At 44.6% G+C, this 27063-nt stretch overlaps 1 protein-coding gene across 1 annotated transcript in view; it reads right to left on the bottom strand.

Annotated features, from left to right (window-relative positions):
• Nucleotides 1-223: 223 nt before the first annotated feature.
• Nucleotides 224-27063, bottom strand: part of CD58 (CD58 molecule) — a 44678-nt gene continuing 17838 nt past the window's right edge. The window contains exons 3-7 of the mRNA XM_060141890.1: nucleotides 21599-21895; nucleotides 13760-14029; nucleotides 9128-9199; nucleotides 6286-6326; nucleotides 224-1243 (exon numbers count right to left, since the gene is read on the bottom strand). Of these exons, the coding sequence (XP_059997873.1) occupies nucleotides 6307-6326; nucleotides 9128-9199; nucleotides 13760-14029; nucleotides 21599-21895 (659 nt within the window). The 3' untranslated portion in view covers nucleotides 224-1243; nucleotides 6286-6306. The remainder of the gene's footprint in view (nucleotides 1244-6285; nucleotides 6327-9127; nucleotides 9200-13759; nucleotides 14030-21598; nucleotides 21896-27063) is intronic.

Genomic DNA, 27063 nt, shown 5'->3' with positions numbered 1-27063 from the left:
AAGAATAATTCATTTCTCACTTAAGACTGATTGCAGTTAGGAAAGAGGAAAAAAATAGATGAAGAATTTTTTCAGGTTAGTATTTTCTATTGAGAGGAGACAGTGCAAGTAAGATTGAAGAAGTTATTTCAAACATATACAATAGTACATATATTGGTTACTTAAAATTTAAACATTTGGGAAGAACATGAAATTGTTATAGTCTCGTAATTTACAAATAATGCACATTGTACAACAAAAATGTATTTTTTGATGAATGACAAACATACGCTTCTGAAACAAATTCTCTAAACATACAATTAAAATTTTAATTTTCTTTTTTAATTAATTTTTATTGGAGTATAGTTGGTTTAAGAGTTCTCTGTTTACCTGCCAATGTGACAGCTAACTAACAAGATAAACTACCGTGCTACTGATCCTGCAATGAACTGTTTTTCCTCTAAAACCAAAGAGTGGATTATAGATTTTAGTAAAAAACCTTCACCTCCTGAGTCATGTGACTATTTTGTTTTACAACCCTAACAAGAAAAAAAGAGCCACTTAGTCACACACATATATATATATATACATATACATACTTACATTATTTACAAAGATTTACATTTCTCCAAAAATACAATTTATAATAAACAATTACGGGACAAGACAGTATCTGGTGATACTCAGTGTTGGTGACAGAGTAGAAACTAATGCCTGTTGTTTGTTAGTCCTTGTTTCTTCCATGAAGCATTATTTTTTGTTGTTATAAATTTATTTATTTGTTTTATTTTTGGCTGTGTTGGGTCTTCATTGCTGTGCACGGGCTTTCTCTAGTTGTGGTGAGTGGGGACTACTCTTCGTTGCAATGTGCGGGCTTCTCACTGCAGTGGCTTCTTTTGTTGCTCCAGGTGTGCAGGCTTCAGTAGTTGTGGCACGCAGGCTCAGTAGTTGTGGCTCGCAGGCTCTAGAGCGCCGGCTCAGTAGTTGTGGTGCACAGGCTTAGCTGCTCCGCGGCATGTGGGATCTTCGCGGAACAGGGATCAAACCCATGTGCCCTGCATTGGCAGGTGGATTCTTAACCACTGCGCCACCAGGGAAGTCCTGAAACACTGCTTCTTATAAAGGGTCCATTCAGGTTAGACTTCCAAAGTTTCCTCAAGGATGAGGTAATACTCAAATGGTAAATCAGATGCCTTCTCAAAGTGACTGAAATAATGTAATTAGCATGCGTTTGACTTCATCTTCTGTTACCAAACAATAGGTGCTATAAAAGAAATATCTCATATTAGTATAAAATGCAGTCAGTCTGTGCTGCAGTCTATGAGTCTATAAATTACCCTCCGATTCTAATGCGGGTAGCCCTTTTGTAATAAACCCATCAAAAGCAAGGGTTGTAGGGAGCAGAGATGGAGGGAGATTGGTCTTGGGCTCTCATGAGATGGTAGCTGGAGATCCACCAGAAGTTCTACTCTCAGTGCACAGCACTAATTCACAGTCCCATCTTCTCAAACCAACTCAGTCTTTGAGTATAAATGAAATCTCCAAACAACAGAGCTGGGCCCTTAAGACCCATATGTAAACTGTCACCCCTTCTAACAGTCATCTCCTTCTTTGCCACATGAATCCCCGGGTGTGGTTTTCTTCTTTCAGTTTCTCTTTCTGATTATTCATCTCTGTGGTGATGACAGAGCACCCTTGGGTAACTCAGAGGAAATCAGCCCAAACACCCAGCTCCAGCCTTGACCAAGTCCCTGCGAACTGAGATTCCATTCCATGGCTTTTTTTGTCTTCCCCACGGTCTATATTTCCATAGGCCAGATCAGACCACAGCTCCCAAAATATCTGCATTCCTTTGGTAACAGGAATTCATAAAAATTTAGTGCTGGAGTCACGGGTTAGATAAAGGGCATAGGAGTTTTCCTTATGAAGAATCCTGTAGGACTTGAAAATGGGTGCTGTGGATTTCTGAGGGGGATAAAGTGGGCAGCAGCTCTCCACCTAGCCCTGGCAGCACAGGCTCTTCCGCAGGGACTTTCTCACCCTCTCCCACAGCCAGGTGCGTCCATTGCCAAAGAATCAGGCCTGCATCTCCAGTTCTCCTTCAGACTGAGGTAGCACCTGCAAGTCTTTCTTCCCAGAGAACTGGGGGACTCGGCTCCCTTTTTAATTTGGTTGGCTCTGTTTTCCAGACATTTACCAAAAGTGAAGAATACCAGCACTGTCTTGGTGAGAAGTGTAATATCACACCCAACTTCCCTCAGATACCTGATATTTACTTGGTTGCCCTCAGATATATATATTTTTTTGCGGTACGCGGGCCTCTCACTGTTGCGGCCTCTACCATGGCGGAGCGCAGGCTCAGCGGCCATGGCTCACGGGCCCAGCCGCTCCGCGGCATGTGGGATCTTCCCGGACCGGGGCACGAATCCGTGTCCCCTGCATCGGCAGGCGGACTCTCAACCACTGCGCCACCAGGGAAGCCCCCCTCAGATATTTTTTTTTTTTTTTTTTTTTTTTTAGATATTTTTAATTGGGGTTAGCTCTTCCTGACACTGGTCTCACGGAGATGTGACAAGTTCACATTTCTTCCTGGTTGTGCTTGCCCCTCCCCAGCTCCTCTCCCAAGCCCTGCCTCTCCATCATATCTGTAACCCTTTAATAACTGAGTTGAGGGAACTCCTCCCTGCAGCCACAGTGGGCTCTTTAAATCTAAAAAGTATTATTAAATAGGGTAGGAAACACACAAAGTACAAAATCTGAATAGCAAACAAAAATACGCCAAGGAAAGTAAGCTCCTCTCCCACACCCAACCCCATCCTACCTAGGTTTCTCCCTGGGATGTTACCTTAAGAAGTCAGGTTTACTTTCCTAGCTCATCATTCCAAAGCAATGTTTTTCACGCAAAACTCTCCTGCTCCAGAACCTACAATGACCCCCTACTCCCATATCACTTGATTTTAATGCCCTTGACTTCCAAAAATGTTCTTGCAAATATTGTCTCTTTTGCCATTTCTTCAACTTGATGCTAAGCAGGTTGACATCTTTATCAAATAACCACGACAGGTTTCGTTCCCCTCCATGTCTCTGCTGATTCTCCCAGCTGGAATGCCTTTTCCACTCTGCTCTTGCTTTGAAGATCTAGCTCACATCGTACTCCTTTCAAAATCAAAATCTTCATGATTATTCTGGCCTCTTCACCTCCCCCTTATTGGTTGCCCAGCCCTGACCATCCATTCCAGCCCATCACCATGTGCTTCTTGCCTAAGTCTTTCTGTTTCTTACACACTCATCCATTCTCCCCACTGTGACCATAAGCTCCTCAGGGTAGGAGCTTTAATATATGCTTTCTCTGAATCCCACACAATGTCTAGCCTCACTGGGTACATTGATCTCAAGCCATGGGCTAACACAGTGCCTGATATCTAGTAATCTCCATAAGTTATCTGCTGAATGAATAAAGGAGCAAGGTAAAGGAGTGAGTTCTGGGATACCCCATCACCTTTCTCAGTGGCCCGGGATGACAGCACTCACATGAACAACATTCCCCGTCACTGTTTGTGATGGCCACGCCTCCACTGCTACCAAGTGGATCTCAGCAGAGGCACTCCTCCGATCTCACCGTCACCTGCCCTCACACACATTACTTCAAATCCGAAACGCCCCACCTCTGACCATAACCCCCAGGTCTTCTACCTCTCCCCACACTGCTAGCACACCTGCCCCTCACCTCATCCATGGCTACCTGACTCCTCTCCAACGCCTCTCCATGGGGCCTCCTGGACCATCAACCCCTCGCAGACTCACTACCGCTGCCCACTCTGCACCCTGAAGCTGGCTGAGCTGCCCCTAGAACCCCTTGCCCCAGGCCTTCTGCTGCAACTGACTTCCCGGGTGACCTGGTCACTGTCCTGGCTGGCAGCTGGGGAGAAAGGAAGCCTCCCAAGCCCACCCATTGGTCTGACTGCCCCCAGACCCTCACTGCTGTGCTGCGATCCCTCCACTCCAAACACTCACCCAGGGGCTTTCATGAAAGTCAGCAACTCGTTCAACCAAGCCAAAGGTCTCGACCGCCGCCTCCCGCTTTGCCTCCTTGCAGCTCTAGCACGTGGCCTCCCCCTCGGACCCCTAACAGGGCGCCGCCTGGGTCTCCTCCTGGCTCCTCTGCCTCGCTCACCACTCGAAGGCCTTCAGCTTCTCTGTCTTGGTGACCTCAAATGCTCAGGGAATCCATCACTGTTCTGACGAAGATGCTCCCCAACCTGTAACCCCAGCCCCTAAAGCCACTTCTCCAATATGCTGGACGCCCCTATCCACGTGATGTGCCCGCACCCCAGACTCAGCCTGTCAGAGCACAAGTTCACCTTCCCAAACAAGGGCCCCGCCTGAGTCCTCCGCTGTGCCTGCCATGCTGCCAAGGGTCAGAATTCCTGTCCCTTTTGGCTTCTTTCTTTCTTTTAAAAAAAAATTAATTAATTAGTCAATCAATTAATTAATTTTTATTTTTGGCTGTGTTGGGCCTTCGTTGCTGTGCGTGGGCTTTCTCTAGTTGTGGCGAGCGGGGGCTGCTCTTCATTGTGGTGCGTGGGCTTCTCATTGTGGTGGCTTCTCTTGGTGCAGAGCACAGGCTCTAGGCACGCGGGCTTCAGTAGTTGTGGCGCATAGGCTTACTCACTCCACGGCATGTGGGATCTGCCCGGGCCAGGGCTCGAACCCGTGTCCCCTGCAGTGGCAGGTGGATTCTTAACCACTGCTCTGCCAGGGAAGCCCCTTGGCTCCTTTCTTGAAGAATAATCATAACCATAATAGCTAACATTTACTGAGCACCATTATGAGCCCGTCACTCTTCTAAGTATTTTGCTTACAATAACTTGTTTGTACATATTATTTCTCTGCTATTATTACCTACACTATCATTGTGATTTCTATACTATTGTTATGCCCATTGTCCACAGAAGAAAACTGAGGTGGCAAAGAGTTTAATTGACTTGTCCGAGGCCTGTGAGAGACAGAGCTGCCATTTAACCCCAGGGAGTCTGGCACCAGACTACACTCTCCGCTGAGACTTTGTTCATACGATATCCGTACTTTCTCTGAAACCTAGCCCTCCTTCATTTCTGCCATGACCACCCCGATTCAACCTCTCCTCTGCTTGGCTGGATTATTTCATTTATCCACCAACCAGTGTCCCCATCTCTAGCCTCTTGTCTATTAATTCACCCTATGCTTTACCAGCAGAGAGATCTTTCCAAAGCATAGCTCTGCTCAAAAATCCTCAGTGGGGACTTCCCTGGAGGCACAGTGGTTAAGAATCCATCCACCTGCCAATGCAGGGGACACGGGTTCGATCCCTGGTTGGGGAAGATCCCACATGCCGCGGAGCAACTGAGCCCATGAGCCGCAACTACTGAGCCTGCGCTCTACAGCCCGTGCTCCGCAACGAGAGAAGCCACCGCAAAGAGAAGCCCCCGCTTGCCGCAACCAGAGAAAGCCCACACGCAGCAACGGAGATCCAACACAGCCAAAAATAAATAAAATCAATCAATCAATCCTCAGTGGTTTCCCAGAAAAAAATCACCCAACCTCTTGGCAACTCTCTCTCAATATCTTGGCCTGGCTCAACCTCTATCCCACCAACATACGCTGCCCCCAAGAGGGATGACTTGCCACCCCCTACCCTGCCTTTTACAGCCCTGGGCCTTTACTCTTCCCTTCATCCCTCAAAGCCCGGCTCGTGGGCCCCTGCCTCCTGACCACGGGGACTCTGCCAGGACGGGGCCTTCTGGAGCCTCCTTACGGCAACTGACTTCACCCACCGCCACCGTTCATTGTGTTTGGATCCTATCTTTTGTTCACGATACGGGCCCAGCTCTGACCCTGGCTCCTGAAGTGAACCCTATCCTTGGCTCAATTTTCCTGGGATGGGAGAAGGAGGGAGCAGATTGTGGTGGGTAACAGGATAACTCTTGGAGTCTGAAGACCTAGATTTGAATCCCAGCTCTACATTTATGAGCGATGGGACCTGACTTCTCCGAGTCTCACGTTTGCTGTCTCTAAACAAGCTGTAAAGATACCCCCTTGCAAAGCTCACTGAGAGGGTTCAATGAGATGTTACATGGGAAGTCGCCATTTGGTGCTTAATGAACTGTGGTGAGTATATCTGCTGATGTAACTTATTACTGTTCAAGGCAACTAACTGACAGATAAGTAGAATCTGGCTCCCCAAGGAACAGGCCCTCTACATCAGGCTGTTCTGCTTCTAGTGCACGATACACAATGCACCCACTGAGCAGCCTACAGGACACTTACCTAGTTCTCCGTGTTTATCTGCTATGGGCGTCCCAGAAAACCTACAAATGAAGACATTTGCATCTCAGTTAAAGAGCTGAAAAGAAAAGCTGGAATCTGGAGTTGCTGGCTAGAGGCCTGAACTGGGGAAATTCTAAAGCAGAGCCCTGTCGAGCTGGTATTTCCTACTCTCCTAAATGCTTGCATCAAATTGGCCATAGAGTTGGGCCAAAGAGTTGTTCAAAAACTGGTCATCAGATGATAGAAAAACAAAAATTGTTGACGAACGTTTTTTTCTATAGCAGCTTGTGCATAAAGCTAAAGATGGAGAGAAGGCTGGAATGTTCTGGACCAGCGCTGCCTGATAGGGATATAATGTGAGCCACGTAAGTAATTTAAAATGCTTAGTAGCCACATTACACAGTAAAAAGAAATGGATGGGGACTTCCCTGGCGGTCCAGCGGTTAAGACTCTGTGCTTCCACTGCAGGCGGCACGGGTTCAATCCCTGGTTGGGGAACTAAGATCCCGCATGCCACACAGCACAGCCAAAACATTAATAAAATAAAATAAAGTAAAATAAATAAAATAAAATAAAAATAGTAGAGCAATTATATTTAAAAAAAAGAAATGGATGAAATTAATTTTCATGATACATTTTATTGACTAGCCCAACAAATCAAAGATACTATTTTAACGTGTAATCAATATAAACATTATTAATGAGATACTTTACATTCCTTTTTTAATAAGAAGTCTTACAAACCCGGTGTCTATTTTATACTGATGGCACATCTCAATTTGGACTCTCCTGTTTCAAGGGTTCAACAGCGACATGTGGCTCGTGGCTACCATTTTGGACAGCACCGGTTTGGACGTTAAGATACGGTCCCACATGTATGCATCAGTTTCCTCCCCATCGAAGGCATCAGCTAGCCTGGAGCCATGCTAATGGTCCAGAAGCCAAGTCCACAGGCTTGACTGAGCTTGTAAAAGTGTCAACTACAACTAGGCGATGGAGCTGTTTACACTCAACTCTCTCCGCTTCTGAAGGCTCCATGCCAAATGCCTCACTTTCCCAATTAATGGCTTTAGGGTTGAGATGTTTGCTGAAATAATTATTTCTTAGAACAATTTGTTTTTCCAGGTTATATGGTGCTACCAGTAGTGATCACTGGTGTAAGTTTCCCTCCACTGAATAAACTTTTTTTTTTTTTTTTTTTTTTTTTGCGGTACACGGACGCAGGCCTCTCACTGTTGTGGCCTCTCCCATTGTGGAGCACAGGCTCTGGACGCGCAGGCTCAGCGGCCATGGCTCACGGGCCCAGCCGCTCCGCGGTATGTGGGATCTTCCCGGACCGGGGCACCAACCCGTGTCCCCTGCATCGGCAGGCGGACTCTCAACCACTGCGCCACCAGGGAAGCCCAAACTTTTTTTTTTTTTAATAAGTTAAATCAGACAGAAAAGTCCTCAGTGCTACTTTTCTCCAGTTCAGGGGTTCTGGTGGTAGACACCCCCCCCTCCCTCCCAAGAAAAACATATGAGTGGAAAATTATTTTGGTTTCTGGGGACCAATCTGTTAAGGAGATGATTAACTATAATATCGCTATTTGGGGATTAAAAATAACTTTTTAAAAAGAACACCTGAGCTCCCCAAATGTTTTACGTATTGGTAATGATGGCTTAAAACTTTCTTCAGCTGATTTTTTTATAACTTGTTTGGAGGAGATTCAGTTGACTGGTAATCTATAACTTAGGGATCTTCGTGGTATTTGAAACCTATAATATAGAAATGGAACCTTCGGGAAATCATATTCTAGTGCCAATACCCCAAAAAAGTCTAGGTCAGCACTGACCAACAGAACTTTCTGCAATGATGGAATTGTTCTCTATTTGGTCTCACATGGTAGCCACTAGCCATCTGTGGCTACTGAGCCCTTGAAATGTGGCTAGTATGACTGAGAAACTAAATTTTATTTAATCTTCATTAATTAAAATTTATATTTAGATCACTGTACGTGGCTAGTACCCACTGTATTGAATAAACAGTGCAGGTCTAGGGAAACTTAAATCTAGTCTGTGAACTTGATTCAAGACATGACTGTGAAATGACATGGACCCCGGATGCCATCACCTTGCAGAAAGCTTCCTCTTCAACATTCCCTGTGAGAGTGACAAATCAGTCTCGGAAATTTCCTTTTGGTGAAGGCTGATATGGAAACTGATGGGGCTTCAAGAACCTCTACTCTGAAATTTATAGCCTAGTCAACATCCTCTGGGACTTGAGGAGGGGTTTCTTGACACCAGGAAAGAACAGGCTGGGATGAGGTTACCAGTTCTCCAGGGCATATGGGTTCCTTTCTGGAGACTGAGGAAGGCTCAGGAAGGCAACACAGGTAATATCAGGTCATTTTACCCACTCCATGTCACCTGACTCAACAAATGCTCCTTCCTACCTGGGACCTCCTTCTGGGCTATAAGTCATGAAAATTATGACCATGGTAGCCAAGAGTAAGAGGTTTTTTTGCAAAATCTGGCTTGAGACCAGAAGTATAACTATATGTTGAGGTGGGCCACAGATATGAGGCTGTGGAACAGTCTAAGTATATTCGTCTGTGTTCCCACTCCTGTACAGCTCTCTATGGCCCAAGGATTCATTCCACCTCAAGATAATGCAGAATCTTGGGGAACCCGACACACTCAGCAACCCCAGACAACAAGTACAACAAAAAAGGTTCTGTTTCTTTCGAAACAGCTAAGATTTCAAACTTTGTTTTCATCTTCAAATTAATCATTTTCTGGCCTTTGAAAAACCCATTCCAGTTTGAAAACTTATTATTTTTAAAAAAGAAAGTATACGTACATTTTAAAAACACCAAACCACCTATTAGTACTAGCAGTATGGCGAAAAGCACAAACCTGTGCCTTGTCTTGTCTGAAAAAAAAAAGAAAGAAAGAAATACAATTAGCTGGAACTGACCAAAACAGAGATACAGTTGATCCTCTTTATTTGTAGATTCCGTATTTGCAATTTATCTACTTGCTAAAATTTATTTGTACTCCCCAAACCAATACCTGCAGCGCTTTCACGGTCATGCGCTGACATGGGCCACAGAATGGTGAAACCTGTGTTGCCTGATGTACACATTCCCAAGCTGAGGTTCAAGGCAATGCTCTGCCCTTGTGTTTTAGCCCTTGTACTGTAGACATGTGCCCTATTTGTGGTCTATTTAGTGCCATGTGTTTCACATTTTTGTACTTTTCTGTTGTCTATTTCACTGTCTAAAACGGCCCCCAAGCACAGTGCTGAAATGCTGTCTCGTGTTCCCAAGCATAAGAAGGCTGTGTGTGCCTTACAGAGAAAACACACGTGTTAGATAAGCTTCATTTAGGCATCAGTTATGGTGCTGTGAATTCACTGTTCATGCAGCAAGCACATATATTAAATAAGGTGTCTTTAAACAGAAGCACACATAAAGCAAGGTTCTGTATTGATTCCTTGCCAAAAATGTTGTGACCGGAGGCTTGCAGGAACCTAAACCTCTATCTCCCCCGGGAGCAATGGTTCAGTATGCACTAATTCTGTGTTTACAGTGACAGTAAAACATAACTATCGTGAATAAAGAGAATCGACTGTGTTTCTAAATAAATGTATATGCACAAGGTTGATACATATCTGGCCCAGTGCTGTTTATTAAAAGCAGCAGATAGTCCACTATTCAGCCATCCTGTCCTGCCAGTGGGAGCACAGCTTGGTATCGTGTGCTTGGCAGCGCAATGTGGCAGCCATGCATTGCAAGCCTGAGAAATGTTCATCATACAGCCGCTGACACTGTGCTAAATGATGTGCCTACAGGCTCACCAAATCATTGCGACAACGTTGGATTGGTGCTCTAACCTCTCAGTGCCTCAGTTTCCTCTTGGGGATCACTATAAATGGAACTGAAAAATATGCCTCCTAGGGTAATTGTGAGCATTAATTGAGTCAATACACTTAAGAACAGCTATTAGCTCTTGCCATGAACCTATTGAGTTGATGCTATTGGAATCTCTACTAACGTCCTTTGATCCTGCAATTCCATTTCTAAGATATTAACCTACAGAAACTATCAGTTATGTGCCCCTCTCCTCCCTCCAAAAAAGGCACAAAGATATTTACCACAGTCTTAGAATATCAAAAAGCTGAAACAACTGAAGTGTCCACAATAGAAAAGAATGATGTGTGTTCATGAGGTGGACTCTATCCACCTACTAAAACTCTAAGGGCAGAATACTGAGCATATGGCAAAGCAATCACCACACATTGCTAAGCGAGAGCGTGGGGTCACTACAGCAGGTACAGCCTGGAGGAGAGAGAGGGGAGAGGAGGAGAGAGGAGGGGAGGGGAGGGGAGGGGAGGGGAGGGGAGGGGAGGGGAGGGGAGGGGAGGGGAGGGGAGGGGAGGGGAGGGAAGGGGAGAGAGAAAATGAAAGAATGCATGAGAGTATGAACACACACCCTTTCCTCTTAGTAGGAACACAGGTGGGTTAGAGCAAATAGGCAATAATCCATTGGTTTGATTTGAGAGGCCCCTGGCCAGAAACCGCTAGTTGCTCCCCATACCCATTCTCCCCTCTTTAATAAAAGAATTCAGATTTTCAGCTGGGCATACCACCACTCCCCTAAAAGATTAGTTTCTCAGCCTTTCTTGTAGCAAGGTTTAACCATGTGGCAAGTTTTGGGCCGTGAGATGCAAGAAGGGTTGTGTGGTATTTCTCAAAACTCTCCCTGAAAGGGGTAAGACACACCATCTTCCCCTCCCTGGGTCCCACTGCCTGAGATAGCAGGGAAGGTGCAGGAGCTGGACCACACAACTGCATAAAGTAGCAATGTGCCCAGGGCTGCCTACCTCCAATTATTATTATTATTTTTTTTTAGTTGAGAAAAGTTCATCATTTATCCTTTAAAAAAAAAATTGGAGTATAGTTGATTTACAATGTTGTGTTAGTTTCAGGTATACAGCACAGTGATATACCTGATATATTTTACCTTTTCTGTAAGATGTTATGGAGAAACCCGAACAAACTTTTTGGCCAACCATATACATATATACACATATATATACACACACACACATATATATATATTCTTTTTCAGATTCTTTTCCATTATAGGTTATTACAAGATATTGAATATAGTTCCCTGTGCTATACAGTAGGTCCTTGTTTATCTATTTTATATATAGTAGTGTGTATCTTTTTTTTTTTTTTTTTTTTTTTTTTGCGGTACGCGGGCCTCTCACTGCTGTGGCCTCTCCTGTTGCGGAGCACAGGCTCCGGACGCGCAGGTTCAGCGGCCATGGCTCACGGGCCCAGCCACTCTGCGGCACGTGGGATCCTCCCGGACCGGGGCACGAACCCGTGTCCCCTGCATCGGCAGGTGGACTCTCAACCACTGTGCCACCAGGGAAGCCCAATAGTGTGTATCTTTTAATCCCAAACTCATAATTTATCCCTCCCTCCCCAATGTTTTTTTTTTAGCATGAAAGAAGTAATCTACATTTTTAAGTCACTGATATTTAAAAAAAAATTTTTAAACAGCTGAATCTAATGCTACTTGATACAGTCCCTTCCAAAATCCTTTCTCCCACGGGATGATGCCAGATGCCGTCATCGCTTTGGGACAGCAGAGATTTAGGGGAGATGAAACAACAAGGATACAAGTTCTAAATGACGTTCTTCCTCCTTGACCTGGCCGGTGCACTGACAGCTGCTCGCTCTCTCCTCACTCGGCTTTGGAGATACCAAGTTCTTGGGGTTTTCTGCCTTCCTCCCTAGTGATCCTTTTCAGTCTCCTTTGCTGGATCCTCTGCCCTTAACAGCCCCTACATGTGGGAGTCCTCAGGACTCAGTCTCAGCACCCCTCTCGGACGACTGCTTCCTCCACAGAATCTCTTCTAGTCCCAAGGCTTTAAATGCCTCCTGTACTCTGATTATGCCCAAATCTCCATCTCCAGCCCTAACCACTCACGAGAGACCTAGACTCATAAATCAGAGGACTGTATTTGACGTCTCCATTTGAAATCTAACAGGAATCTCAAACAACATGTCCCAAACCAAACTCTATTTCTTCCACACACCTGCTGTTCCCCTGCTTTCCAGTCCAATAGCAACACAATTCATTCCGTTGCTTGTGCCAGAAATCTAGGGGTCATCTGAGTATTTCTTTTTAGACACCTTTCTTCCACTCAAACCATTAGAAAATCCTGTTTCTATTTTCCAAACGTAGCCTAATCGGAACCACTTCTCCCAACTCTACTAGTCCAAGACACCATCTTCTCTCGCTTAGACCGAGAGTTTCCAAATTAGGCACATAACCCCAGGGAGAACATAAGACGAGCAATGAGGTGCAAAAAAAATTAGAACCTCTATCTGTTTTTACGGCTTATGTCATTCTTTAAGTTTTTTAGATTTTGTATATGTTTTAAAATTGTATGAGTTATATTCATTTTGTAGTACATTGTGGTAGAAGCATCTGCTGTTCCCTGATAAGCAATCTCTCCTTTTCACTCTGGGAGGAGAACCCCTGTGTTTTAACTGAGCACATGGCCAGCAAAAGATGGCACTTCTCAGCCCCCCTCAGCTAGATGTGGCCATGAACTCAGACTGGCCAAGGGGGTGTGAATGGAAGTGACGCATGCCACACTTGATCTTTAAAGGGGAGGACCAGGCTCCATCCCTCTCCTTCTCCCCTCCCACTTGCTATGGAGCAATTAGAGGTGCGAGCCCCTGTTTGACTCCAGAGAGCACAATTTTTAAGCTATAAGCATTTCAGTATGTATTTCCGAAAGGTAAGGATTCTTTGTAAAACATAACCATGGCATCGTCAGACTTAAAAAATTGTGTTCAACATCATCAAACATGGAATCACTGTTTAAATTGCTCCTGTTTTTTACTCTTTTCTGTTTGAATCAAGACCTAATAAGGTCCATACATTGCAATTAATTAATATGTTTCTTAAATTTCCTTAAACTTTAAGTCCCCCCATCACCTCTCTTTTTACTCCCCTTATAATTTATTTATTGAAGAAACTTGATCTTCAGTCCTACAAAATCTTCCACAGTCTGTACTTTCATTTAACATTGAAGCCAGATGGCCTGATTTCAAAACCAGGCTCTACCACTTACTGGCTATTGATCTTGGACAAGCAACTTAAACTCCCAACTATGTCTTGGTTTCTCCTCATGAAATAAGGATAATTACTAGATTGCGTGGGGATGGAATTAATTAACATATGTATTAGAATGGTACTTGACACAGAAAGTACTAAAAAGTATTAGCTTTATATCTGTAATAGAGTGTCTGTGAAAACTGTAACTCAATTTAAGTTTCAAATTTATGAAATGTATGTTAGTTACTGCATCCGTGGTATGAAATTCATGAACCACTACTTGTATGTAGGTCCATGAACCCCACTTGTATATAGGATCTCTACCATGACACACGTAGTCACTTACCACTTGGGACACAGGTTGACAAAATGATTGGTGTTGTCCTTCTGAATAATGGATTGCTAATGATACACTGAATTTCCTGTGAAAGATCACCTTCCTCTGTAACATACGCTTCAGATGGTTTTGAGCCACTCTGACACTGTATTGTTGAAGGACAGTCCCAGGAGTACTGTATGAGTTCTAGATGGGTGTTGTAATCTTCCAGGATCATGCACTGGAGTGTAATGTTCCCATCAGTCAATGTGCAAGATAGTGTTGGTGATGGAAGAGACTCTGGGGAAAAAAAAAAGTAATGTTTAGTACAGAAAAGAGTAATATTTAGACTCCTCATCTGCAAATTCAGAAAGAGCTTCCAGGGACTTCCCTGGTGGTACAGTGGTTAAGAATCTACCTGCCAATGCAGGGGACACGGGTTCAATCCCTGATCCGGGAAGATCCCACATGCCACGGAGCAACTGAGCCCGTGTGCCACAACTACTGAGCCTGCATGCCACAACTACTGAAGCCCACACCCTAGAGCCTGTGGTCTGCAATAAGCGAAGCCACTGCAATGAGAAGCCCGTGCACCACAATGAAGACTAGAACCCGCTTGCTACAACTAGAGAAAGCCCGCGCGCAGCAACAAAGACCCAACACAGCCAAAAATTTAAAAAGAAAAGAAAAGAAAAGAAAGAGCTCCCAACTTCCTTATGAGCTTGAAAAGACGAGCAGTCTACCCCCTTGAGCACCAAGGGGAGAGAATTCTCTCTTCTTCTGGGTCAGATCTATCTGCTCAAATTCAGCATAGATACAGGCCCCAAATCCCTTATCCTCAATTCTGAAATCCAAAGAGTTCCGAAAGCCAAAAGATTTTTCACAAATATTTATTACCATGTTTTACTAAAAATATTTACATGCTTGAGTAAGCGGCTCTCCGTAACTAAGTGAAGTGCTTCTTAACACACACAGAGGAAACAGTTTATATCTATTGCCTTTCTAAAATCTGAAGAAGGCTGAATTCCAAAGCACACCTGACTCAAAGGATTTTGCAAAAGGTTCTGAGGAGCTGTACTGTGGGCTGGCCCCGCTCTGAGGTAGAGGAGGGCACGGCACTTGTCACAGCCCTGCCGGTCTAGAGGCCTCACCCCCAGGTTTATTGTGGAAGCACCTCCTGCTGGCTAAGGCAGCTGGAGTTGCAAGGATGGATAAGACAAAAGTCATGACACGCCATTATCACCCTCTAAATTTAACCTCAAAGCCAATCGGCTCACCCCATTAGTCAGTGGTTTATTAATTCATATACCTTCTTGCATCTCTCCTTTCCACCAAAAACTAATCACAAGAGATCTGAGAAACATGTAAAAAGATATGGAATATACAAAAATTGGTAGCATTTGGATAATAAAATTTCAATACCTTGCAAACATCTACTAAAAAGCGAATTAAAGTTCATCAAGATGATGCGATACTATGCTGTCATTTAAAATATTTTCTAAGACAAAGGAACACAAGCCCCACTTGATAATCTAAAAAATAAATACGTTCAACTCATCTTGCCTCCCTCTTCTCCTCCTGACTTCTTTCTGGCTCAGTTAAATAACACACCCAGCCTGTCTTGTTAGACCTGAGTCACACACGACTTCGCTCTCTGCTTGGCGTTTCCTCAAGTTTTAGGTTTAATCTAGCTCACATAATTCATTACACGCTGCCTTCAAGTTGTGTTCTTTAGTTAAAAGAACTCTAAGACATACACACACGCAAGTGTGTATTCACTGCAGACTACCTGCTATCAGTAAGCAGGGTGACGAGTGGTGAGTCATGGCAGAGGCGGGCACCAACGAAGCTTGGTTTCAAGGGAAAATGGATAAGGAAGGTGAGGGGACACTTGGAAGGCCCAGATGCCATGCTTCATGATTTGGCCAAGAACAGGTCCTGAGCAGAAATGACTGCTGAACCCAGTGCTCAAGTAGCAACTTGGAGCTCTTCTAATAATCTCTTCAGAATCCCATGGTCTCCAGGAAAACCACCACAGATAATCCTAACCAGGATCATTCAAAATCACATTTGTACTCAGTCTTAAAAGAAAGGAAATTCAGACACATGCTACAACATGGATGGACCTTGAAGATGTTATGCTAAGTGAAATAAGGCAGTCACGAAAGAATAAATCTTACACGATTCCACTGATAGGAGGTTCTTAACAGTAGCCAGATTCTTAGAGACAGAAAATAGAATGGTAGTTGCCAGGGAACTAGGGGAGGCGGGAATGGGGAGTTCGCGTTTAATGGGTACAGAGTTTCAGTTTGGAAGATGAAAAGTTCACCTGTTCTGTTACAGATTCTAGTTTATTGATCTAGTTCAGCCAATGTCCCGCTGCCCATGATGGGACCTAGTTCAGCCGAAGTCTCGCTGCCCATGACGGGACTTACCACAGCTATAATCTAACAAATGTTAGTTACATCTGTGCCTTAAGCAACTGGCAAGAAATGTGCCTACTTCAGCCCTAAGACAACTTAGTCAATTTATAATTAATGAGTTCAGCTCACTATTCTGTAAGAAATGAGAATTTCTTATACATATCTGATGACATTTCTATATTTCCATAAACTTTAATAAAAAGTCATATGCCAGTCCAAACCTTTTAAGGATAGAGCAGTTAATTGTACTTATATGAACATTACCAGCCTCCATGCAATAAAGGTTATAAGAGGATGCGCAAGGACTATTAAACGCTGATGGTGGAAATTTTTAAGGGGACTTTGAGGGAAGGAGGAAAGCCAGATGTTCACTTACACAGAAGGATGTAGATGCTCTGAACCTAGAGGTACCAGGAAATCCCCCTGTCTCAAATATCCTTTCTGAAAGGGTCTGGTGTCTCCGGAAGATTACTGAGTCTTATTAGTTTAGTCTTAACACACCATCATGGAAGTATGACTTCCTCATTTCTAAAAACAAAAGTATGACTAATCGTTTTGACATTCACGTATGTATTTTTATAAGCAAAATCTAAATCTTATTAACTCTTTCTTGGAAGTGTCTTCTGATTCTTTCCTTTCCAAACATCTACTACTAACACCTCTATCTACCTGGATGATCACAGTAGCTTCCAACCTGGCGTCTCCTTTTCCTAATCCACCGTAAATACCTCCCATCTGATTAACCTTCCAGAAATATATTTCATCAAGGCACTTCTCTGCTCTAGTATCAGATACAGTGGCTCTCCACTCCCACAGGCTAAAACCCAGATTCCCAAACCAGAACTTGAAGTCAACACATTAACGGCCAATATCACTCAGTGCCTCCTGATTGAAACTTGCCTCCCCTGCACCTTGCTCCTCTGCAGGCCTTTGCTGAGCTTCCTAGGGACGATCCAGTTAGTCTCACTACCAAAATCAAGCACCTTTGTTGAGTTACCATGGAATTTTTACAATTAAATTATTTAAAAATTATTACTTTAAAACATTTCATCAAGTTTTAAAAAGAGAAACTTAAATGTTTCGAATTCAGTTTTACAAACTCTATACAGGGGCTCGTGAAATGCATTCTATTCTAATTTAAATTCTGAATCAATCTTTTTGTTTGCTTGCCCTACAACTGCCAAATCTCCAGCTTGCAGCTTTTAAGGATTTTTGCTTCTTCAAAGGCATTGCTTGATCCTTCTAACAGGATGCCTGCACACCTTAACAAGCTTCACTTATCTAAAAGGAGTTCATCATCTCCTGGACAAACCAGTCACCCAGTCTGAGAGCCCCCCCCCCCATTACTCTAAATTGTGCATTCCACCTCCCAATCATCCTGATCAATTGCTTCCATGTCTGCTGAGTGCCCATTACCTATTCAAATCCTTTGCTGGGCTCTGGGGGTACAACAGTGAACAACAGAGAAATTCTCTCTCCCTCCCACTGTCTCCGATACTGGGTAGCTGAACCGGTGAGGGACAGCTATTCACCCAGCTATATCCTGTTCCACTGAGACCACATCAAACAGCTCAGACTTGAACTGCTATATTGCACTCTGCCTCTTCTCCATCCCCTGGAAACCATCTTACAGAGTTTGCCACCAGTTGGATCTTCCTAAAACACCCTTTAACATAGAGGAAGTAGGCCTAGAACTATACCCACATCTTGGATAAAACAAGTGAAACTGTGACGCAGGAGAGGGGACAGATGGGTACAGGTTGAGCTGTGCTGGGTGGCGGCACAGAAAAGGCAGCTATGAGGCAAAAGCATTACTAGGACATCTGAGAAAAGCAAGGGGAGGTCACAGGGGCCAGATCTCATATAGCCTTGTAGGCCACTGTAAAGACTTTAGCTGTATCTCAGAGTCAGATGGGGCCACTAGAAAGTTCTAAGCAGAGGAGTGATGTGATCTGACTTCTGTTTTAAGAAGACCACTCTGGCTTCTGTGTTTAAAATTAAACTGTAGAGGGGCAAGGGTGGAAGCTGGGAGACCCATTAGCAGGCTATTGCAATCCTCCAGGTGAGAATGAAGCAGTCCTGGACCAGACCAGAGGACATGATGAGAGGTGGTCAGATTCTGGTTATATTTTGAAGGCAGAACCAACAAAATTTTCTGGTGGAGTGAACATGGTGTTCAAGAGAAAGAGAGGTGTCAAGGATGATACCAAGGTTTCAGCTTGAGCAACTGCAAGGCTGGAGCTGCCATTAACCGAGAGGGGGAAGGTTTGGGGAGGAACAGGTTTTGAGGGAAAGGTCATGAGCTCACTTCTGGACATGTGAGATTTGAGAGGCCACTTAGATATCTGAGTGGAGACAGAGTAGGCAGTCAGATAAACACCTAAGGAGCTCAGTGGAGGTCTGGGCTAGAGCTCTAAATCTATGCACTATCAGCACTGAATGCTATTTAAAGCCCTGACATGTGATAAGTCCACCCAGCTGGGTGTGAATGCAGGCAGAGAAGGGAAGAGGTCCAAGGCTTTAGCCTTGAAGTCGCCAATGTTAAGAGGTTGGGGGAGGGACTTCCCTGGTGGTGCAGTGGTTAGCAGTCTGCCTGCCAATGCAGGGGACACGGAACTGAGCCCGTGCGTCACAACTATGGAGCCTGCGCTCTAGAGCCCGCGTGCCACAACTACTGAGCCCGTGTGCTGCAACTACTGAAGCCCGTGTGCCTAGAGTCTGTGCTCCACAACATGAGAAGCCACCGCAATGAGAAGCCCACGCACCGCAAGGAAGAGTAGACCCCGCTCGCCGCAACTAGAGGAAGCCCGCACGCAGCAACGAAGACCCAACGCGGCCAAAAATAAATTAAAAAAAAAAGAGGTTGGGGGATGCAAGGGGATAAGGGAACGAACCAACAAAGGAAACTGAGAAGGAACTGTTAGTGACTTAAAAGGAAACTAGAGTCGGGTGGTGCCCGGATGCTAAGGTGAAGATGTTTCACAGAGGAGGGAGTGATTAGCTGTTTCAAAAACTTCTGAGAGAAAGATGTGGATGGAGAATGAGTCACTGGATTTATTCATGAGGAAGTCATGAGGAGTTTGGGTACAGCAGTGGGGATGAAAGTCTGTTTGGAGTAGCTTAAAAGTGAATAGGAGAAAGGGGGTATGTAGACAGCTCTTCCAGTTGATTCTCTATAAACTGAAGGCAGAGAAGTGGGTGGTAGGTGGAGGAGTAGAGGGGCCAGAAGAGGGCTTGCAATGATGGTACAGATAATCGCTTATTTGTATGCTGATGGAAATGAGTCATTATCTCGTGGAGGAAATTACTGTAAGGAGAGAGTGGGTAGAATTACAGAAGTGACATCCCTGAGTATAATGAGAGGAGGTGGGATCCAGGGCACAAGTAGAGGGTTTGGCTCCAGATGAGAACTCAGCAAGCTGAAAGTAAGAACTGCCGAACAGGAATGGTAGAGAACAGGGGATACAGGGTCAGGCACAGGTAAGCAGATAGGCTAGTGGTGAGAGCTTGTCGAAGTTCTCTTCTGGTTGCTCGTTTTCCTCAGTGAAACAAGAAGCAAAGCCTTCAGCTGAGCAGTGGGTCTGGAGAAGGAGGTGTTCAAGGTTTGAGGAGAGAAAAGGTAAACTGCTGGGAGTGGGTGAGTGAAGACACTAGGAACATATTGGGTTTAGCTGCAGTAAATCATCAGAATTTTAAAGTGTGGGACTCTGCAAGGTGATGTGCTTTTCTGCAGCTACAAGGCGTGAGCACAGAACGTTGGATCGCACCTGGCTGGACTGGGCTCGTCCAGTCAAAGTTCAATCATTGAGCACGACCAATCAGAAAAGGAGCAAAGAAGCTGGGTGTGTCTGCAACAGAGTGAGCCCAGGGAGTGAGCACGGCACTGGGGCGCAGAAGGAGGGCAGGGAGGACATCAGTGGGGGAAGGACTGTCAGAGTTGGCAGAGCAGAGGAACTGAGCTTCCAGCAGAGGAAGTGGAACTGAGATACTGAGGTGATGGAGGGAATGGAATCACTGGTAAAGACAAGTTCTACATTATATCTGTGGGGAGAGGTAAGACAGAGTGAAGGAGAAGATCATTACAGGAGAGGAGAGCAAGGACTAAGAAGTCAGGATATTAGAAAGAACTTTTATTTAAATATTACAAAAGCACCAAGAACTATGACAGCAGGAACATCAGAAACAGTGAAAAGGAACCAGGCACTAAAATAATCAGGAAATATTGGGGCGATGTTCTTAGCAGCACTATTTACAATAGCCAAGACATGGAAACACTGTAAGTGTCCATCAACAGATGAATGGATAAAGAAGATGTGGTGTATATAAATGGACTATTATTCAGCCATAAAAGAAAAGTGAGAGAATCCTACCATTTGTGACAACATAGATAAACCCTGAAGGCATTATGCTAAGTGAAATAAATCAGACTGAGAATGCAAATACTGTATGATCTCTAAAAAGAGAGAAATCTCTAGAAATCTTTTTAGATTTAGTGGAATGTAAAAAGAAAAAAACCAAGCTCATAGAAAAAGAGACCAGACTTGTGGTTACCAGAGGTGGAGGGTGGGAGGAAGAGGCGATTTGAAGGAAAGTGGTCAAAAGGTATAAACTTCCAGTTATAAAATATATGAACACTAGGGATACAATGTGCTACATGATGACTATAGCTAACACTGCTGTGTGGTGTGTAGGTAAGTTGTTAAGAGAGAAGATATTAAGTTCTCATCACAGGAAGAACATTTTTTTCCTTTTTTCTTTCTTTTCTTTTTATGGTATCTATATGAGAAGACGGATGCTAGCTGAACCTATCGTGGTAATCATTTCACAATGCATGTAAATCAAACCACCATGCTGTATGCCTTCAACTTGTACAGTGATGGATGTCAATTATTTCTCAATAAAACTGGGGAAAAAAAGAAACATTAAAGTGTACCCATCAGCCTCTGGATGACTGCAACAAGGAAAGTGCTTTAGAGATGAGGGAAGGAGGATAACCTGGAAACATCAGCGAGGAGCACAGAGGAACCTGTATCCTATCCCCAGTTCCAGTTTAAAGTGGTAAGAGGAGGAAAAAACAAATCCCACCTCCTGTGTGAGCTGCAAGGGGAAGCAGGAACTTTAATTTATAGAGCACCACCTATCCATGGTTCAGAGTTCTGAGCTCACTGATGCCACTACATCCCTTTCCCATTCCCAGCAAGACAAGGGATGCTGCTGCCAGCAGCTCTGCCCAACGTGTGCTGTTCTCCTGACCTCAGTCACATCCTCTCCTCACCAAGAGGATGACAAGGGAGCTGAAAGTGGCTCCTGTGTACCGGAAAGAGAGGAAAACCCTGACAACAGGTGATGACTAATTTTTATTTCTCATAAACCAATGATTAGTATTAGCCTCTTAAAATAGTTAGAAATCTGCCATTTGAACAAACCAATGTTATGGCATACTCACCGATCACTCTGAGGGTGAACTTGGTGTTATTTCTAACACTTGGGGATTCAATTCCGTACTCATCTTCGTCTGATGGTGTTAACTTGTAGATTGTGAGGTTACCCGACACAGTGTCTAAGTCAACTCTATCTTTAAAAGATAGAAAAGCTCTGACTTCAGATTGGTCATCCCATTCTACAACTTTATCCTTTCCTCTTTTCCACACAATCTCCTTAAAGGGTTTAAAACTTGATGTGTATAAAGTTACACTCTTGTTCACAGCTCCATATATTACTTGGGAATCACAGCTAATGAAATCTAGGAGAAAAAAAAGAAACTGGTTAGGGAAGATAACATGACTTGATCAAAAGCAGAAAATTATCTTCCAAGATGCCTTGTGGGGGGAAAATGATTAAATTTAGTGGTAAAATTATTCATTAGCTACTTTTTGTACTAAGCTGATAAACTGCTGATAAAAAGTATAGGAAGGAGAACATGCTTGACTCTGTAAGAGTTTATTCTTTAATAGGGAACTGGGGCCCACAGAAATCCAAGAAGTGGATTCAACATTTAGGGAGCACCAACTACGTGCCAGGTACTGTGGGCAATGCTGGGAATATGGCGGCAAACAAGACAGGTGTCACTCCAGGCCCTCAAGGGAGGAGACACTGAGCAGACAAGGAGAGCCACCCAGGCAAAGGCCTTTCCTAGCAAATCACGCTGAAATTGACACAGGACAGCAAACCGCCGGAAGATAAGAGGAGTCTGCAAGCTGACAGCCGGGTGAGGAGGGGAAGGAGAGATGGCCAAGCAGACAGAGGAAGCAGCCCCTCTGAAGAGGCAGGCCTTAAATCAGGAAGGCGCTGGGCGTGTCTGAGGAAATAAAAGCAGTTCCAAAAGGCTCGAAGGAAGAGAGCAAGGGGGGAACGGGTGGGGAATGAGGCTGGAGAGGCAGGCAGGGGCCAGACCACAGGGTCTGTGAGTGAGGGGCTGGGCCATGTCCAGTAAGATACGCTAAGCGTTTGGAATTTATCCTAATGGCAAGGGAAGGTCACGGACAGGGAAGACCGGCATGACATTTAAGTTTCAGTAGGTTGACTTTGTCTGCAGGGTGGACACTGGTCAACAGGGTAAGGATGGAGGGCAGAGAAAACCCAGAAGGGCAGTCAATGCGGGAGCAGTGAAAGAAGGCTGGACCGGGAGACCAGACCAGGGCGCCGGCGGTGGGGATGGATAAGTGGACAGACTCTACATTTGAGAGGGAAATGAACAGGATTTAGTGATTGGATGAGAGGAGTTAATGGTGACTGCCAGGCCTCTCTCCTGGCTGACTGAGGTGCCATTAACTGAAATCAGAATGACCAGGAAGGAGGTCAGGGAGTGTGATGAAGATTAAGGTCTCGAGGCCTGGGTGCGGTGGCGTGTTGGAACCAACTGTTAGCCTCTCTGCCGGACTCCGTTCAGGGAAGCCTGGAGAGCTTGGAGTGCACCACAGTGGGAGTATTTATAGCAGAGAAACTGACTCATGCTTCAAATCAGAACCTCCCACCTCCTCCACACCAATCCAGTTGTTAAACATTTACTATTACTACTAGATTGGGATATTCTTGATACCCCAAAATGGGCTTCAATGCATCGTGCTCCAGACTTGACTTTCTTGTTAAGAGAGAAGAGCAGCTGTTAGGGGAGACATAAAAGAGAAATTAAAACTTGATTGATTGAAGTTTTTACCTAGAAGCAATCAGGGTAATTGACAGAGCACAGGAAAAATCAAAAATATTAAATAGACCAATTGCAGGCAATTGTATCCAGTAATTTCAAATAAGAAGCAAATACGCCCCATTTGTCTATGTGCAAGGATTTTTAGAACCCACCTCCCTTAATCCAGGGAGGCTGCCTGCAATACACCAGCATCCTTCTGTGGCTTTCCTGACCATGCACTGCTTCTCCCAATCAACCAGAGCCCATGAAAAGGCATGAAAAGGAATAAGATTTGAGGGGTGAGAGTCTATCCACACACAGTAGTGGCGGCTCGAAATGTCTTGTACATGAATAGATGAATGAACGGATGAGGGTAAGTAGGGTGGTGGAGGAAGAGAAGAGGTCTCAGTTGAACTGCCCCTCCCTGGCTGCATAAAGCTGGCTTCTGTCTTTCCCAGGGGAAGGTGATGTTTCCTGGGCTTGAGAACAGGAAGAAGAAAAGTCTGGAATGGAGCTAACGGTGGAAAAAGGGGGAGACCAGTTCAGAAAAAATCATAGTCATTTTGAGCTGGAAGAAACTCCAACAATTAGTCAGTCAAATTACCCCCATTTCACAGGTGAAAGGACAGGGCACCAAGAAAAATGGAAGAAGATGTTACTGAACACTTACCCTCTGCCAGTTACGTGTTCACGTACTTGTGTCCCTTTTTAATCCTCTCCACATCCCCGTGCAGTGGTGTTGCTAACTCCATCTCTCAGGCCCCGGGAGACATATCAATTGCTCAAGGTCACTCAGCAAGTTTATGGTAGCTGAGGGACCAGAACAGACCTGACATGGCCCAGCCCCTCACTCACAGACCCTGTGGTCTGGCCCCTGCCTGCCTCTCCAGCCTCATTCCCCACCCGTTCCCCCCTTGCTCTCTTCCTTCGAGCCTTTTGGAACTGCTTTTATTTCCTCAGACAAGCCCAGCGCCTTCCTGATTCAGGACCTGCCTCCTCAGAGGCACTTCTTCCTCTGTCTGCTTGGCCATCTCTCCTCCCCCTCTTCACCCAGACGTCAGCTGACTGATGGATGCTAAGCATAAGCGACCTGTAAGACATCTGCGTGGAGCTGTCCAGGAGGCTGCGGGGTCCACAGGTCTGCGGGTTCCCAGGGGAAGATACAGATTTGGGATTCATTACATTTGTAGATGCTATGTCTACCCTTTCCTTCCTATAGTAAAGTCTTTTCTGTTGCACCTCCAAGACTGATCCTAAGGTAAGTTACCAATATGACTGTTTCCAATGAAAAAGAATAGGAGAAAGGAGAGTGAATTTTTTTCTCAAGGTCACACACCCTGAACGAATGAAAGAATGAGCAAACAAACAGCAGCTAAGGAAAGGAGTCAGCAGTGAGTTGCTTACTTTGCTGATAACAGTGAATGGTCAGAAAAGGGACCACAGGGATGCTACCTTACCATGCCAGAGGGCAGAATGAAAAGGGCACCGACTTTCAAGGCAGATGCGCCCAGGGTGAACCTTCAAAAGTTCTCGCCACACTAGGTTTCCTCAGCCTAAAAAACAAATCATAATGCCTACCACAAAAGATTGTTTTGAGGTTTGAATAAGACTGAGAGTCTTTACACAATGGCTGAAATGAAGTAGGCTTTCAACAGGGTTTTCCCTCTTTTTCTTTCAATGATTCAGGCCACCATCAATGCATTCACTGTAGGTGACCCTGGCTGTGCGAGAACTGGGCATAGAGTGAGTTTTTGCTGTTTCGAAGTAGAGAGAGATAGAGGTAGGGGGAAAATGTATCAGTGATTGCCTAAACAGATATTCTGTGCTAGACAGAATTTTTTTAACTGTTAGAGGTTTATTTGTTTGGAATAATACTGAATGATCTTTTCTTTTGAAAGATATGAGGGTACCTAATACCTATATGTACTGTGCTTGTTTCCAATTTCAAAGACTCTTGCAGTCTTAAAAAACATCATCATTATACCCAGTTTTGATAGTTCTTCTCACAGGGCTTGAAGTCCGAAGTGGAACTCAAATATTTTGCAGACAAAGTGACCTGATTTTTGATTTAGAAAATATGGTAACCGTAACTACTGGGTTAATGAAATGGGACCTCCCCCAACTCCCAGCCACAAATTCCTCTGTGCATTTTCACTTGAGTCCTGGGATTCTTTTAAAAAATATTTATTTATTTATTTGGCTGTGTTGAGTCTTAGTTACAGCACGCAGGAACTTTCATTGCGGCGTGCAGGCTCTTTGTTATGGCGCGTGGGCTCTAGAGCATGCACGCAGGCTCAACAGTTGCAGCGCACAGGCTCTCTAGTTGTGGCATGCGGGCTCCAGAGTGCGCAGGTTCCGTAGTTGCGGCACGTGGGCTTTCTAGTTGTGGCGCACAGTCTCTAGAGCACGCGGGCTTAGTTGCCCCACGGCACGTGGGATCTTAGCTCCCCAACTGGAGATCAAACCCGCGTCCCCTGCATTGGAAGGTGGATTCTTATCCACTGGACCACCAGGGAAGTCCCGGGTCCTGGGATTTAGATTGACTGCTATTTTTAGTTTATTTAATCAAACACTTATATAGCACTTACTATCTACTAGGCAGTTGGAAGAACTCTACAAATATGTATTCAGCAAATCCTCTCAAAAACCATATCAGGACTTCCCTGGTGGCACAGTGGTTAAGAATCTGCCTGCCAATGAAGGGGACACAGGTTCGAGCCCTGGTCCGGGAAGATCCCACATGCTGCGAAGCAACTAAGCCCGTGTGCCACAACTACTGAGTCCATGCTCTAGAGCCCGTGAGCCACAACTACTGAGCCCGCGTGCCACAACTACTGAAGACTGTGCTCCTAGAGCCCGTGCTCTGCAACAAGAGAAGCCACCACAATGAGAAGCCTGTGCACCACAACGGAGAGTAGCCCCCACTGGCTGCAACTAGAGAAAGCCTGCACGCAGCAACAAAGACACAACACAGCCAAAAAAAAAAAAAAAGATAGATAGATAGAAAAAAAAATTAAAAAGAAAAACCATATTAAGCAGCTGTTATTTTTAACCCTATTTTGCAGATGAGGAAACTGTGACACACAAACGTTAACTGCCTAGCTAATTAAGTAGTGAAACTGCTTTTGAACTCGGATAGTCTGACTTTTAACCATTGCTTCTTATTTGGCTAGCTATGTGGTATATGGCTATTAAAGACAGTGATGTGATACAGGGTATGTCAGGATGCAATTTCTAGAACGTACGGGAATAGCAGATGTTGGGAATGAGAAAAGTCAAACCATTCTAGTCGGGAGTCAAGCACACCTCTGAAACCTGGAAGGGAAGCATAAGCTCAATGGGAATAGCAGATGTTGGGAATGAGAAAAGTCAAACCATTCTAGTCGGGAGTCAAGCACACCTCTGAAACCTGGAAGGGAAGCATAAGCTCAATGGGAATAGCAGATGTTGGGAATGAGAAAAGTCAAACCATTCTAGTCGGGAGTCAAGCACACCTCTGAAACCTGGAAGGGAAGCATAAGCTCAATGGTCAACACATCACTGAATGTCAGGGCTGGACAGGTCCTCAGAGGACCCTGGCCCGCCCCACACCCATCCTCACATACATGAGGAAATTGAGAAGAGCTGACTGAGCAAGATAGCGATGAACCCGAATCTCCAAAATGTTACATGGGAACCCAAATTTAAACCTAAGTTTCATAATGCTGTTGTTTTTTAAAAATAATTTTAGATGTTCAATGGAAAATGAGACAGGGTTTCATAATTAAAGACCAAGAAACTAAGTT

The sequence above is a fragment of the Lagenorhynchus albirostris genome, chromosome 2 (genome assembly GCF_949774975.1).
Source record: "Lagenorhynchus albirostris chromosome 2, mLagAlb1.1, whole genome shotgun sequence".
Taxonomy (NCBI): domain Eukaryota; kingdom Metazoa; phylum Chordata; class Mammalia; order Artiodactyla; family Delphinidae; genus Lagenorhynchus; species Lagenorhynchus albirostris.
The sequence above is the reverse complement of the archived record's forward strand: the minus strand, read 5'-3'. Positions and strand labels throughout refer to the sequence as shown.